The sequence below is a fragment of the Bemisia tabaci genome, chromosome 6 (genome assembly GCF_918797505.1).
Source record: "Bemisia tabaci chromosome 6, PGI_BMITA_v3".
NCBI classification, from domain to species: Eukaryota; Metazoa; Arthropoda; class Insecta; order Hemiptera; family Aleyrodidae; genus Bemisia; species Bemisia tabaci.
This window is the reverse complement of record NC_092798.1, coordinates 38460442-38476294: the sequence shown is the minus strand read 5'-3', so window position 1 is coordinate 38476294 and position 15853 is coordinate 38460442. Positions and strand designations below refer to the sequence as shown.

Sequence of the window (15853 nt, the reverse complement as noted above, 5' to 3'; positions counted from 1 at the left end):
TTTTCCCATAAGGTTTTTGTCCGTACGCGGTCCGTGTCGGTATAGGGAATGTCCGCGCGGCAGGGATAAATCCGTGCGCCTGGCATCACTGGTGAAGATAGACATTTTTTCGGGGAAAATATTGCAAAATTTGAAAACTCATACGTTATTTTCGTATCAGCACGGCACTGCAAATCCTCCACGCCACAGAGAAAAGCACAGTTTGGATGTGTGATAATGCGCGTCGAAAGTCTTTGAGGAATACATTCACCGTTCTCTTTTGTAACAACCCCCTACCTCGTGTGATGGAAGTTAAGCTACGTAAAGCATTCCACATACTTATCGAAAAAACTGCGCAATAAATTGAGCTTATGACATTATTCATCAACCATCGGTGAAGCGTAATGTTATTTCCCACGAGAGGATGTTACATTCCCGACAGTACCTTTCATTTCACCCGATTATACTACTGAAATTGCCATATTCCAAAATATTTTGTCTCTGGCTGGCCCATTACCCTCCTCGTAAAAGACATCGATTAACCATTGCGAACCTGTAGAACTCATATGTCAGACGTTTCCCTCTCATACATTATTACAATAATTCGTTACCCAGGCGAAGGGTTGAAACTTTTTTCCATTGTTGCAAAATTGACTAAAACAATTCAATTTTCACACGGTTATGACTGCGAACTTGTTGCTACTCTCTACGTGTAACCAGAAGAAAATCGACGAAATTTTCATTCAAAAACATCCAAAATCTTCCCGGTAAAAATAAAATTTACGGGCGGAAATCGGATGGAATGTTGGAAAATGTGGATACGTTATTTGAGGAGCTTGGAGGACAAGGCGCATACCTGCAGTTTTTGCTATTTCAAGAAATAGATGTTTGAAGCCTCGACATTACATAAATCCTAATTGTGGAAAGAAAGTTCAAACTGACTTTTTGATGCTTAAAAATTGAAACTTGGGAGCGAATTTTTCACAAATAATGCATTACGACTAGTTTTACTTGAAATCATTAATATCTAATTTTTTTTCAAAAACTGTACTTATGCGCCTTGTCTTCCGAGCCCCTCATTTAGTCTAGAAACGGGGAATAGACATATCAACGTCTGTTCTGCCGCGCTAAGGAAAAACGCCGTATGAGCCTTCAGGCGTTGCCAAATTTCCTCTGGTAAATCACTGATTTTCAGGAATTTTTTTGAATATTCATCTGCAAATTTCTCAGATGATTTGTTTTATAATTTGATCTAAAGTGTTTGAAAATTACAATAAAAAATATTCTCAAGTTTCCTCTAAAATGAACATTTTATCCGCGGAAATTTGGCAACTCTCGAATGTTCATACGGCGTTTTTCTTTAGCACGGCAGTGTCACACCGCACTGGGAAAAAAACACATTGGATCTAGAGTCCGGACTCTTGAAAACATCGACAAGAAAAAATACTCTTGTTTCAATCAGATTTGAGCTTAAATCAAGAGGAAATCCGCTCAAATTAAGAGGCTTGGTTCTTGATTTAAGCAAAAATCCGATTGAATCAAGGGTATTTTTTCTTGTCGATGTTTTTAAGAGTCTAGACTCCAGAGCCAATGTGTTTTTTTTTTTTTCCAGTGCGTGGCATGCCAAGAGCTCATAACTGCATAGAGTCGGACCGCGCAAATTTCATTCCCCGGGGAAAATTCCCACCAACCCCTCGCCGTGCGCGGGGAAAATTTCAACTCGGCCACCGCCACCACCAACGCCCCGAGTAGGTGGCAGCGCTCCCGGCAGCCAAATTAACCGACACCTCTCGCAAATCCCCGTTATCATCGACCAGCAATGAAGAAATCCGACAACGTTGCTCCGATAATCTTCGCACCGTGTTGACGCGCGGTAAACACCGAAACTGCTACAAAAGCTATCGCGCCCGAAGCGCGCTCATCAGTCGAGTCGCTCTGTTCAGTTGTCAGATGTCACACGAGTGCATCAGCCCGAAATTCGTCCGAGATAACCGTGTTTTCGTGATTTTCGAGTTCGGGTCTGGAATGTGACGAACTTTCCCGAATTTTTCCCGCGTCGTCCTTGTCACGTGACCCCCCGATTTCCCGCGGATGCGACGGTGACCCACGGTCAGTTCAATGAAACAAGCTGCGGACAGCTGATACTCGATTTTAGCCTGATTTTTTTATCCTTTTTTTTTTTTGACCTGTGATAAGTTCGGATTTTACTCATAGTTTTATTCACTGTTAACGTATTTTATATATTTTATCGTACGGGTTATATTTGCGCGTGTTATAAATTCTATAGTTTATTTTAACCGGTTTTTTTTATTGATTGAAATTTTAACTTGCACCTCGACGAGACTCGCAAGAGTCAAACTGATTATCAGGTAAATATTTTTTTTCCGTTTGCTGTCGCCCTGTTTTTATTTTTCACAATAATTTTCGATAGTTTTATCAAGTGCCAGTTTTTAACGTTTTGAAAATAATTGTCCTCTCTTGAATTTGTCGCGCAACTTTCAACCGTTATACGTTCGTGAGAAAAATATCACTGCCCAATCTCCGATTCCGAGCCCTTCCAAGTCACGCAAATGAGTCTGAAATGTACTTTAAAGTTTACTTGTGTACTTTTCTAAGGCAATTTTGAGGAAGTGCAATAAAATTCTAGGAAACTACAGGCTTGAACCTAAAAAGAGCAACAACACGTGACTGGTGCCGGAGATTCCCTTCCTTTTTTCTCCCAGCAAAAATACCGTAGACGGTGGGGTCAAAAGTTAAACATCTCAAGCATTAACTTATCAAAGATATTAGGACTTGCATATATTTTCACATATCATCAAAATAGTCAGGAAAAACACCTACGAAATTCTTTAGTATATGGGCTGCTGAATTTCGGGATGAAATTCGGAGGGTAGTTAGGGCACTAATAGAGGAAGATAACTGTGAAATTTCAAGTGTCGGAAATGAATATTAAGAAAGTTACGAGCTTTGAAAGCTTCGAAAATAACACACAAATCTAGGTACATTGAGCGTCCAGAAACGCACCAATGGAGCTTAGAGAAGAGTATCCAACATTTTGAGAACTTGGAGAGAAACATCCCCAACTTGCCGGTGTGACGTGCAAAATGTTCTATATAGGATGATATTGAAGCACGGGTTCATTGTTCAAGGGTTAGGCACTCGACAGATGGTTCAGGGGTGCGAAAGTTATCCTGGGAGACGGCACACAGTGGATCGAGTCAATAGGAGAGACCGGACAAAAGTTTGAAACTTTAAAAACTTCTAACTCCGTTTAAACAAATTTTGAGGTTCTAAGAGTGGCTTCATTGGTTTTCTCGTAAAATTTTCTGCTAGAAGCACCCCTTGAAATTTAAAATGTGACAAAATAAACATCAAAATTTGCAGTTTTAGTCAAGAATTTCATGTCCAATCTCTCTATTTGACTCGATCCACTGTGCGACATTCTGGGGACATTCAGCATGCAAACGCGTTTCTGACTTGCAATCTTAACTTATTATTGCGGGTATAAAATTTTTTAAACGAATTTGAAAAACTGCAAAAAGGGAAGAAAAATAAGTTCTAAATTGGCCATTAAATGCACGCGTTTTATCTAAAGAGAACTGCGGGGCTTCATGATTTAAAAAAAAATTGTGGAGAGAACCAATTTTATTTTCGAATCGAGGATTGAGTCTACGTTATACTGCGCGCGTATTTAAAGCAAAATGCAGTGACTTCGCGATTCATTCCCATCTCATATGCACAACAGGATAGCTATCGTTAAAAATAACGTCACTTAGCTGACATAAGGGCGTAACTACACCTAAAGATGAGCCCGGGAAAGCATTGATTTATATGGACGACAGGGTTCATCGCCCAGTGTAGTTACGCCCTTATGTCAGGAGGACGACGATAAGAGCGTTTGATTTCTGCGCAGCAAAGAATCCGAGCCGAGGACAGTAGTGTTGTCCTAAGAAGGAACGTCGTATGAGCATTCAGACGTTGCAAAATTCCTCCCGAAAAAGTAGCCAATTCTGAAACGAGGTATAAATATTTTATCCTGAAATTTTCACATACTTCAGATCAAATTGCAAATTGAAGTCTCGTAAAAATTGGGCGAAAAATATTCGCAAGTCCCTGCCGAATTCGTATTTTATCCGAGGATATTTAGCAATGTCCGGAGGCTCATACGGCGTTCTTCGATAGCACGGTAGAATAAAAAAAGAAACGTTGGAACGCTTCAAATTAAAGCGACTCTTCGTAAACAGACTCGCGGATTTATGCATTTCGCACGCTTCCAGCAGGTATGTGTGTGATTACGCTGACTAATAGTAAAACTGTCGTTGAGGAAGAGAGACGCATAAACGATAAACCGGCATCAGCATGGTTCCGTTCGATTTCTGCGCCAAGTTGAATAAGTAATCTTCGGTCGTTCGCGATATTTTTCGCATTTCTCGATGCGAGAAGCTTTGTTCCGGATGTTTTGGTCATTGGTAAATAAAATTGCAACGAAAATGACGTCAGGTTTCTGGGATTTTTTTTGTGTTTTCGATGCCAAGGCACGCATGCGTTGTCAGGCTATAATGCGTCGCTGCGTTTGTCCATCGTGTTTTGAAAGAACTGCGACAGGATTAACGAGACGAGTTTATTTCAGACGGAATATATTGTCCTGAACAGAATCTTTACGCACTGGCAAAAAAATCTTTTGGATGTGATGCAGTGGCGTGGCGTGAATTGCGATGTATCGATTGTTATGCCATTTAAACCTATGGTAAAGAATCGAGTATTAAGGTGTTCGCTGCGAACACCCTGTTTATCGATCCTTTTACATAGGTTTAAATGGCATAACAATCGATATATCGCAATTCACGCCACGTCACTAAACCGAACGTTCGGTGTTCCATATTATCCCAAATATTCGGTTTGTAAAACTGAACTTTCGGTTCGTGTAACCGAGCGCTCAGCATGTATGACCAAACTTTGTTCGTCGGTTCACTTTGCCGCACAAGTTCGGTTACACGAACCGAAAATTCGATTTGACAAACCGAAAATTCAGTTTGACGAACCAAATAGTGGGATATGGAACAGCGAAATTCGGTACATACGACCGATTTTAGGTGCTGAGTCCGGACTCTGAAAACATTTGACAAATAAAAATACTCTTGATTTAATTGGATTTTGCTTGAATCGAGAGATAAGCCCCTCAATTTAAGCCGATTGCCTTTTGATTTAAGCGAAAATCCGATTGAATCAAGAATTCAAGAGTATTTTTTCTTGTCAATTATTTTTAAGAGTCTGGACTCTGGATCCGAGAGACTCTTTTCCAGTTCGGTCTTCGTAAAAAAACGATTCAATATGCGCTACTTTCTTTTTTATTTTATTTTCTGAAAACCGAATTTTTATGGAAGTCCGAGTATTAATGGTTAGAGTTGCTATAAAAATCGACGCGGATAGCAATGTAAGATTTTCGCTCACTATCCCATCATACACCTCAGCAATTTGGCATTCATTTTGCGTCATTCAAATGAAACTGACATGATCATCTTTGTGAGTTATTTCCCTATTATTATAACGTTATCCCCTCTAACTTGTCAAAAAACGCATAAAAAAAGTCCATGGTTCCCACGGGGCTATATTTTTTAATTTTTCTCAACGTGGGTCGATACTTGTTGACCTAGGTCAGCTTGTGCTGAAGCTGAAAATTAGATCAATGGTAAAATAATTGATATCCTTGACTGTCGGCCCTCACGACGTAATTCCTGAAGTGCGACTTAGAGCGTAGAGGAATTCCAACTAGTGAGCCGGCATAAAGGGCAAATTTAAAATACATTTGAATTTGGAGTCGAACGAAGTGATGCATTTCTGAACCCTCGAATTTCTATATCTATCTTCTAAAATTGGAAGGGTCAAGGAGTCCGACTAAAACACGTATCTGTTACTTCCTCGTTCATTAATGTCCTTGTTCTATTCAAAACGCTTATCATCTTGAGGATGGTAGAATTGGTATAAATGCATGCGGGGAACCAAGAGGTCATATAAAAAGTGAATCTTATGCTGGTTGGGTATTTCAACTGTACACTCCATGCAGGGCAGAAATCGTTGCCATGGATGCTTCCAGAGATCATTGATGACTGGATGATTAGTCTTAAAATGTATCAACAAATGACGGTCAGCTGAGTTTTGTTGATAGATAGAGAGCAACAATTCTCGAATGCCACATTTGCTTGCGAAAATTTGATCGTAGGTCGGGGAAAAGACAAACGATTTGTCCCTAGCTGAGTGCTGATTATGTATGTATAAAGTCGCTTTTATAGCGCTCTTTGGCGCTCTGCGACCCCTAGCCGCCAAAGTCCCCTATCCTCCCAAAGCCCTTCAGGGAGTTGACAAACCCTCATTTCTTCTAAAATCCCCTGTCGCCACCCTTTCACTGGGCGTCCCCTTCGTCTCCTTCCAGGAGGAACCCAATCAAGCAACTTCTTTGGCAGCCTTTCGTCCGTCATTCTATTGACATGACCATACCAGACAAGCTGTCTGGTCATGACGTCGAATATGATGTCATTTTGTCATTTTTTTTTTGAGTGCTGATTAGCAGTTCGAAATTTAAAAAGGGTTCGTGTTAAACACCAAAACTGGTTCCTTCCAATCAAACGCGACCTATTTGTTGTTGACTACTGTTGCACCTAAAAGACCCATTCTTTCGAACCTTGAGTTACTAGCATTTAAAAAAAAACTGACCAATTAAAATAATGCTTATTAGATGAAAGTCTTAACAGACCGTCCCCTCGCTCGAAATTACTTAATTCAATTATCTATTTTGGACTGAAGACGTTCAGAAAAAATTAAATTATTTTTTAATTGATACTTTCTCGATACAGCATGCAAGCGAAATGATGACTCGCTTTATACTCGTAACAACCTATGCCATCAGCGTTTTGCGCAGTTACGCATTTTTTTGTTGTATAGTAATAATAGCCAGACGGGGGGTTCATCACATTCATAGACACACCTGCCATTCTCGATCACTATCAGACTCGCAATATCCCCTCTAAAACTTTTTAACAACCATAAAAAAAGAAGAAGAAAAATATCCATCAAGCTTCTGTTTCTCCGTCTCTTAAAACGTGCTTCGCAGTTGTTTTATCGGTGGACATTGGCAAATTTTGCTTAGAAATCACCAGTTTTCCCCATTTAGACCCATGTAAAATATCCACATTTAATGGAATATCCTGGCAACCTCGGTGGACTCTTACTGTCACTTGCGTCTGATTCTGAGTGTGCCGGTCCTTCCCGCGTTTTACGTGTAATTTACATAAGGATTCGAGGCAATTTAAATTTTTTGAGAGACTCGAGTATTGCCACCCGATAATCACCTGTCTAGCACGCTCCTGAAGAATGATTTTCCTCACATGGATCCGCATCTCAATATTTATTCGATCGTTTAGGACAGCCTGAAAGATGTCCTTATCAATCCACTCGTGGTTTTTTTTTTCGGTACAAGAAGTTTGCGTAATATTTATAAAAGTTCGTTTTTTTTCTGCGAGTTCCTGTTGACTGAAAAAATTTGTGTCGTTTATTTACCTAAATTTTAAGGCAATGCTTTTTTCACTCTTAATAATGATGAATAATTTTTGTTCATCAAATGAAAACTATACCAGGAAATCGAAACATTTTTGGCGGGGTTTCTTTTTAAGAGGTTTTTCGAGTTTTTTTATTTCGATTTGAAACGATTGATTTCAATGCCTTAAAATTATTTTTCCCAATTGTAACAAAATTGTACTAATTTGGTAGAACCTTTCAAAAAGGCAGAGGTATATTTGATGAGGGAAGGGAGTAAAAATTAAAAAATCTAGATCCAAATAAAATTATACAAAGTTTTCCTGAATGACCTATAATTGTCTAATCTAAAGACAAATTGCAACGAATCCCTCTGCAATTCCTGCCTCCTAATGCCTAAGAACCATTCGGTAAACAAATAAAATTAGGTAAGCTTTTCTCATAATAAATTATTCATTCTTGACCATGCTCAGAAATCTATCATCTATTTAAAATGACATGAATTTCAAATGAAAAAGGTAGTTTTTCAAGTCGAAAAAATTTGACTGAATACGTGATAAATTAGATTAATTTGGTTAATAATATCCTAAACATTAATTTGTGCAGAAAATTGGAAATCATTCAAGTAAAAGGCTTAATTTTAAGTATATCAATAAATTACGCTGCGCAGTGATTTGATAGAACATTTCAAGCGAGTTCACTTTATGAATAATTTAATTGCCCACCCACTCATTTTCATGAGCGCACGTGAAAGACCTCCAAAGTTCGCAAGCTCAAAGTTGAGTGTCTAACAAGTACTTCAAATCAGAAAGAATACGCGTGGCTCATTTTCGAAGGATGCTGAAGAGTCTGAGTATCATGAATCCTCGAAGCGTGATTATACAACGTGAGAGAGGACTTAATTTATTTCCCACTTCAAATATGTTTGATTTTTTTCGTCTCCTCTCTATTCGATATAATTTTGAAAGCCGCACTTTGCTGCACTATAAACATGCGTGTCTGCTCTCTTGAGCGATGACGTTCATCGCCTCTCAATCCAGTTTTGATAATTTGTTGCGCTCTCTGATTTACTTTTTTATATTCTACCGCTACAGTAAAGTAGCTCTCGTTCTGAGCATATACTTTACTTATTTCAAAACTCTGATATTTATGCATGCTCACTTTTAATATATTAAATCTAGACGCGATATTGCCAAACTAGTGGACTTTTTCTACTATTTTGGGCATGATGTGTTTTATACTGCCGTGCTGAGGAAGAACGCCGTATCAGCCATCAGGCGTTGCCAAATTTCCTCCGATAAAATACAAATTTTCGAGAAAACTGTTGGACATTTTTCTTCAAAATTTTCAGACAATTTGGTGCGGACTTCAATCTAAAATATCACAAAATTTCAAGGAAAACTATGCACAACTTTCCTATAAAATGCATTATTTATCGGGGTAAATTTGGCAACTCTCAAATGTACATACGGCGTTCTTTCTTAGCATGGCAGTGTAATTCACTGACCGATTCATGTGCAAAACCAAAACAATGACTACTCATAAATAACTTATTAAATTAATTTCAAAAGTTACTTTATCCTTCTTTATGTGGAACAAATGAAATTTTAGAATTTCAAGGCAATATACTGTTTCTGAAGCGCAACACTCTTTCATTTTAGTCTCATGCATGTGTTCTTCATTCAGCCCCAAAGAGTTGGCAGCAAGGAGTTTCCAACCGTCGAACAGGTTTTTGAAAGCACTGCATAACAAACCGAAATAAAGTATCTTAGGGTCAAAGCTACCGAGCAAGTTTGGGCACTCAAGAGCAGTTAAGTCTGTTCGGCTCAAGAATCTGGATCGAAGATCGAAAAACTTCTCTCTCGATCCGCCTGCCAACCGTTCATTTTCTGTTGTTCGACTTTAAACCCGAAGTTGGTAAAAGCACTGCTCTGTTCTGCCGTTCTGAGGGAGAACGTCGTATAAACCTTTAGACGTTGCCAAGTTTCCTCCGATAAAACCCGAATTGACTGAGAAAATTGCGAATATTATTTTCCAACAGTTTCAGACAATTTTGTACGCAATTTAATATAAAATATCTGAAAATTTCAAGGAAAAATATGCATGAATGTTGTCAAAAATACATATTTTATCGAGGGAAATTTGGCAACTCTCGGGGGTTCATACGGCGTTCTTCCTTACCACGGCAGTACTGAATGTAAAACTCAAAACACGTTGCAGAAATATCAGTTTTAAGTCAAAAATCGAGTTCGTGCTTTTGCAAAGGATTTGAATCGCGGGAGGCGGCAAAGGACATCCCACGCGTTAAAGTCTCCAATAAACGCGCACTTATTTTTATGTGTTTAGTTTGATTCGTGAAATTCCTAAAGGCTCAGAGCTTCCTCCTGTCGGATGGATTTCTTGCCCTCATGCGCGAGGTTTTTGGTGAGGTGAAAAGGTTCGATTGAATTGATCTTTAAATCATTGCCCTTCTTGATTCGTAGGGTCGAAAACGTTATATTTCTGATCGTGTTTATGTTTGTGTTTGAGTTTTTTATTTGTAAAAAGTCAGCAAATAATTATAAAACCATCAAAGAAAAAAAAACCTGTTTTTCTCATTACTGAAGTTAAGTGCAAAAATTAGACGAACAATAAGTAGCACAGAACTAAGAACTTACAGGATTTTATTTGTTCTTGTATACGAAGCGAAAGGTTTATTTCGCCTTGGGTGCACTATTGAAGAGTAGGAAAAAAATTAATTCTTTTCCTTGTAGAAAAAATTATCCATCACGTGCCGATTATTATATAATACAAATATCGACGGTGAAACTACCAAACCACGTATCTCGGTTTGCGACGTCGCAGACTTCCTGTCATACTTTATTTTTTAAATGAAAAACTACTTAACATCCAGTCTTGAAAATTTCTGTGATTTTTCCTCTTTGTGCGGAGAAAATTCCGTGAAAATTTCAAGGAATGATATTGATTTGGTCCACTTCAAAAAAATAAAAAGTGAGCGTAGATTTTTAAACACCGCAAACGAGATACGTGGTTTGGTAGTTTCACCGTCGATATGTGACTTTATTAGACTTTTTACTAGAATTCGTGCATTTTAGACCAATTGTCCTCGTTTTGTTTTGTTTTGTTTTATTATTAGACTCGACGATACTTTGCATGACATTCATAGATTAAAGAATAATTGAGAGGCTTAGAGGACAAGGCGTTAAAAAGACAATTTTTGAAAAAATTGAGATGTTCATATACTCAACTAAAATCATAGTTCGAAAGTATAATCCGATATAAATTCACAACTGAAATCCAACTTTAAAGCATCAAATTTGAGTTTAAACTTCCTTCCTGCCATAAAGCTCCATGTAATTTTGAAACTTTGAACACGTATTTCTTGAAATTGCGAAAACTGCACTTATGCGCCTCGTTCTTCAAGCCCCTCAATTATACGAAATTTTACGAAATGAAAACAATCGCGATTTCACTATGTCAGCATTAAGTAAAAATGATGGGAAGTATACCACTTTTACAAACCTTGTTTATTTATTGGTTTGCCCATCCAGCATCCTTAGTTTAATTTTACATCATTTCATTTCACGCTGAAAGAAAGTTATTAAACTGTACTTAACATGTGTCTCGTCGCTTCTGTTTCAGATTTTTATTTATTGAAATTTATCTATATTAAGCGGTTCCTACTCACACAGAACAATGGTTGTACCTGAAGAATTACCTCTCTCTTTCAAAGTTGCCGCTGCGGGGTCCGCCGCATGCTTTGCAGACTTCATCACCTTCCCTCTGGACACAGCAAAAGTCAGACTCCAGGTAAGATCATCCCTGAAAAAGCTCGCTTACTCCGATCGAATCTTTAATAATTGGACGTATTTCTCCCAAACGGAACTATGTGCATCAAGACATGAGCCCTGAGACCCATAAGAATATATACATAGCCTCGGGCTCCCGTCGTGATGCACATAGTTCCGTTCGGCAGAGATACGTCCAATGAAGAGAGGGTCAAAAACCCTTTTTAATTGTAACAAAAATGCCCTTCGATGGTAATCGACGAGAATCCCAAAAACGCTTATCTCTGTGGTCCATCATTTTTCAATTTTGATTAAAAATCATTATTTTTGCTCCGAGTTAAGTTTTACTTTTCCCTATTCAAATAATTCATCCAATGGTTCAAAATTATTTAGCGAAAAGGCACCATCGGCGACTTGAAGCGGAAGGAAATATGTTTGAAGTCTTAATTCTCCATGGGGCACAAAAGCAAATTTTTGAATTCTAACCGAAATGTTAAGACCAGGATGACCCCAACTGCGATATACTCGTTGCTTTATTTCTATATTTTTTTTAAACAAAATTTTAAGTATACTTTTATACATCCCCGAAAATGTTCCACAGCATTATGTTTCTTGGTTGTCCGGCGAAGAAAATAATAGAGTAAATAGATACAAATTTTTAGGAGCAGCCCGAGACGATGATAACAGTGGAACAACAAAGATGAAAAAAACGGGAAACAAGGCTAAAAATACACAAATATGAAACCCGAGACGTTTCGACTCAACACTGAGTCATTTTCAGTCGGAAACAATAAAAAAAGATTTAATAAGGGTGAATAGCGAGATTAGATGTAAGTGGTATCAGAAACCAACGGCGTCTGGTCGTTATGTTAATTTTTTATCTGTTCAACCCATGAATGTAAAGAAAAACGTTGCATCTAATTTAGCACGGCGCATAATTGGTCTCTCTCATGTTTCATATCGGCATGAGATGATCCAGATTGGAAAGAATCTGTTGGTTGAAAATTGTTATCCACCCAATTTGATAGCAAAGATTTTCCGCCAGGTACTTAGTAGTTTTAATAAGAGAGGGGGGCAGGATAAAACTACCAAAGAACGGGATCTCGACAAAATTGTATGCCTTCCATACGTTCCCTTCCTTTCGGAAAATTTGTCATCGATTTTAAAATTGTTCGGGTACCATGTGGTTAACACCAAATACAACAATCTTGAGTTCCTGATGTCTAGGGTGAAGGCTAAAAATCCGATTCTGCAGGAATCGGGTTTGGTCTATAAAATTCCTTGTGGAAATTGCGACATCAGTTACATCGGTCAGACCAAGCAACTTCTAAGGAAGAGGCTTGGTGGTCATAAATATGACAATAGTGAGTTAACAGCACTCAAGAGGCACCAAACAGAATTTGGTCACCGGTTCGATTTTGATAAGGTGGTAATTTTATGTAAGGAAGAGAAGTTGTTTCCCAGACTGGTCCTGGAAATGATCGAAATCCTCAAACATGGGGATTCTGTGTGTAATAACCGCACTGACATCAGCGGGCTTAGTGCAATATACCACTCACTTTTTAAAAAGTCAGGTTTAGGTTGACGCCCCAGCGGCACCTATTGGCTTTTCCTTGAACTTAATTGTTTCACTGGTTAGTGCTGCCATCTGTGTGTGGATCGTGAACTAGCGTATCGGTCATTTTCGGTTACTGGTGCTGGCATCGATGTGTCTTGTTTGTTATCAATTTTCTTTTTTTTCTCTCAGATCCCGGCCCCACCATGTAGAGCTCAGGTTTTAGCGTTTTTCTTTTAAAAATTTTTTATTGTTTCCGACTGAAAATGACTCAGTGTTGAGTCGAAACGTCTCGGGTTTCATATTTGTGTATTTTTAGCCTTGTTTCCCGTTTTTTTCATCTTTGTTGTTCCACTGTAATAGAGTAAATCTAGCTACAAGCAATGTAGTCAGGTCACGATTTGGGTTAAGTCAGTTCACATATTATGTTATACGAGGTTTACATTTTTGATTTCTAGAGAAAAAAAATGTGAGAAAAATCCGTCAAGGCAAGCTCCAACCATTCTTAACCTAGCTGATTTTTTTTTTTTTTTTTTTGGGTCACCTAGTCCCCTTTGCAGGGTGGCATGAAACGTAAGAAAGAAATGAAAGATTGGAAATCTCAGTGAAAATTTCATGAAATTTCACGAGGCTGTGAAATATTTCATATTTTTCAGGGGCTAAAGTATGCAACCCGCACTCAAACACACAAATATTGAAGAAATTTACAATTTCTACATTTTACTAAACATGGAAAGGAACCGGCATTTTTCAATATCTTTCATAAATTTCTGGATTGTCATGAAATATTTCACGTGAAATTTCAAGATTTTATTTTTCATGAAATTTTGCCACCCTGCCCCTTTGTCAACCATTATTGCCTAGTACCTAATGTCACGTACTCACGTCGCGTTGCTCTATTGCCTAAGTATTCCACGCCACCAATGCAACACGCTAGTGAAGTTGGTTGTTTTGACTGCACCAGAGACCGGCGCGAAAAAAATCAACGATGCCCTGAGTGGCTGTTTTATTAGTCATTGTGATAGGTCAGTGATAGATACGGGAGTGCACGGTGCACTCTTGACTGGAAGTGCATGAGGCATGCAGTCATGCGCCGCGTTTGTGCGAGATAATTTACCGCTCGGGAAGACGGGCGCCGAGCCGACTCAAGCTCAAGATCAAGGTCGTTGCAAGCGCACTGGATCACGAGCCGCGTCGCGACGCGACGCCACGCACAGTGAGCCCTCTCTAAAACCTGTATTTTTTTAGCGGCTCTGGTGCTTGCACTAGAGCTGCTATTCCGGACGGTCCCAGCTGGGGAGTATCAATGCAGCATGTTACATTGTAGAGACCGCGCGTTGGTTGATGGGAATCGGCGCCATTTTCGGCTATGTTCCTTGTCATGACTTTATTTTATTGCATACTGTTTTATTGTTAGTCAATGCTATGTTGTGTATTGTATTTTTGGAATCATGGTGATACAGTCAATAATTCAAAACTTGTTTGTGCTTTTATCTCGTGATGGAAAAAATGTACTTTACGTTCAAAATTTGAAAATTTGAATTTTAAAGTTTTCGCGGTTAAGGAAGCTTTAACCACTGGGTTGGAGCTTCCTAGTTAATTACTCGATATCAGCTGATAGCAAACAAAGGTTACCAGGGAAACCGTAAACGTCTAACAACTATCGTGGCCATTGGGGCGATTATTGAAATGATATCGACTGTATGTCGCCGCTTACGACAGGACATAGCCCTATCTTAACTGTGTAATATATCGCAATTCGATATTGTTTTGATTTTTAAAAGGAGCAATTCATTCATACAGTTCCGATTAGTTTTGGCGAACGGGCCCTTAACCTACGGCACTCGGCTCATGGGAATTTTTTAACTTGTCCTGGACGGACTCGTCTGTAGCGCCTCGTTCTTCGTTGTGTGTGTGATTTCGTGAAGAAGTTTCTATGGCAATTTGCTTTTATTTGTGAGCTGTTTTTTCCATTCCGGGAACATATTTATTGAAAACGGCGACTTTTTCAACAGTCCTATTTTTATCTACAACATCTAAGTGGCCCTTCATAATCATTTAATTTTGGCCCCTGGCCAGAAAAAGGTTCGGAAATTGCAGTGATTTTGCCGAAAATGCTGAAGTAAGTAAATTTGGGCATTTTTTTTCCTTCTTCAAACTCTGTGGAGAAGCACTTCTCCTCCAGTACATCTATTTTTTTACTTATCTCTCGCAAGGTACATTTACAGAAGGTGTGTTCCAGTATTAACAGTTCAGATTCGTGGTTTTTTTATTATAACGCTTATTTCGGAAAGCAATTATTACATTGTTCAATTCTACTGACTTTCAACACTCGATTATACTCCCGGCAAATTCTGCAGCAGCGTTTCAAATGTTGACTCTAATGCTTCCAACAGCCATCCGATGTCTAAGGGTTTATCCCTAGATTTAGGGATTTTCCGGAATTTCCAGGGATTTAGGGATTTTTCAGGAAATCTAGGGATTTTTTTTTGATGAGGTAAAGTTACCAAAAATCAACTTTTTAACCTCAATTCTAGCTTCGACAATCGAAAACATTTTTTCATCTATATTTTGTAGGCCTTTTTGGCAACACTATTTTCCCCGCAAATAAGCCGGAAATTAAAACGATTGCGTCCTTCGATGTACTTGACATTCAACTGCATTCAACCTGTTAATAATAAGAAATCAACTAATATTCTTTCATTTTATTGGTCTGGATTAGCACTGCTTTCAGAGAGCGCCAAAATTCAAACGAGCCAATCAGATTTAAATATTGCAAATCGCTACATCGAATGACATCATGATTCTTCGTTAAAAATGGCGCTTTTTGCAAAATCTAGGGATTTTTTAAGTATATTTGAGCAAATCTGGGGATTTAGGGATTTTTAGCGAAATCTAGGCATTTTTTTTCTTCCCCGCTAGGGATTTAATATCGGAAGACTGGCTTCCAGTATCGTAGCGTTGATCGTCGCTGATGTCGAAATGGAACCTAATGCCGGAC

General features: G+C 38.6%; 1 protein-coding gene across 4 annotated transcripts in view; it reads left to right on the top strand.

Annotated features, from left to right (window-relative positions):
* Positions 1-15853, top strand: part of LOC109036966 (putative mitochondrial transporter UCP3) — a 54584-nt gene that overhangs the window by 19276 nt on the left and 19455 nt on the right. For 2 of the 4 annotated variants that reach the window (XM_072301801.1, XM_072301802.1), the window contains exon 2: positions 11152-11319. In XM_072301801.1, coding sequence (XP_072157902.1) covers positions 11206-11319 — 114 coding nt within the window. In that variant the 5' untranslated portion in view covers positions 11152-11205. Of the gene's footprint in view, positions 1-1899; positions 2349-11151; positions 11320-15853 lie in introns of those variants that run through there. The other 2 variants (XM_072301800.1, XM_019051410.2) reach the window with 2 other exon arrangements.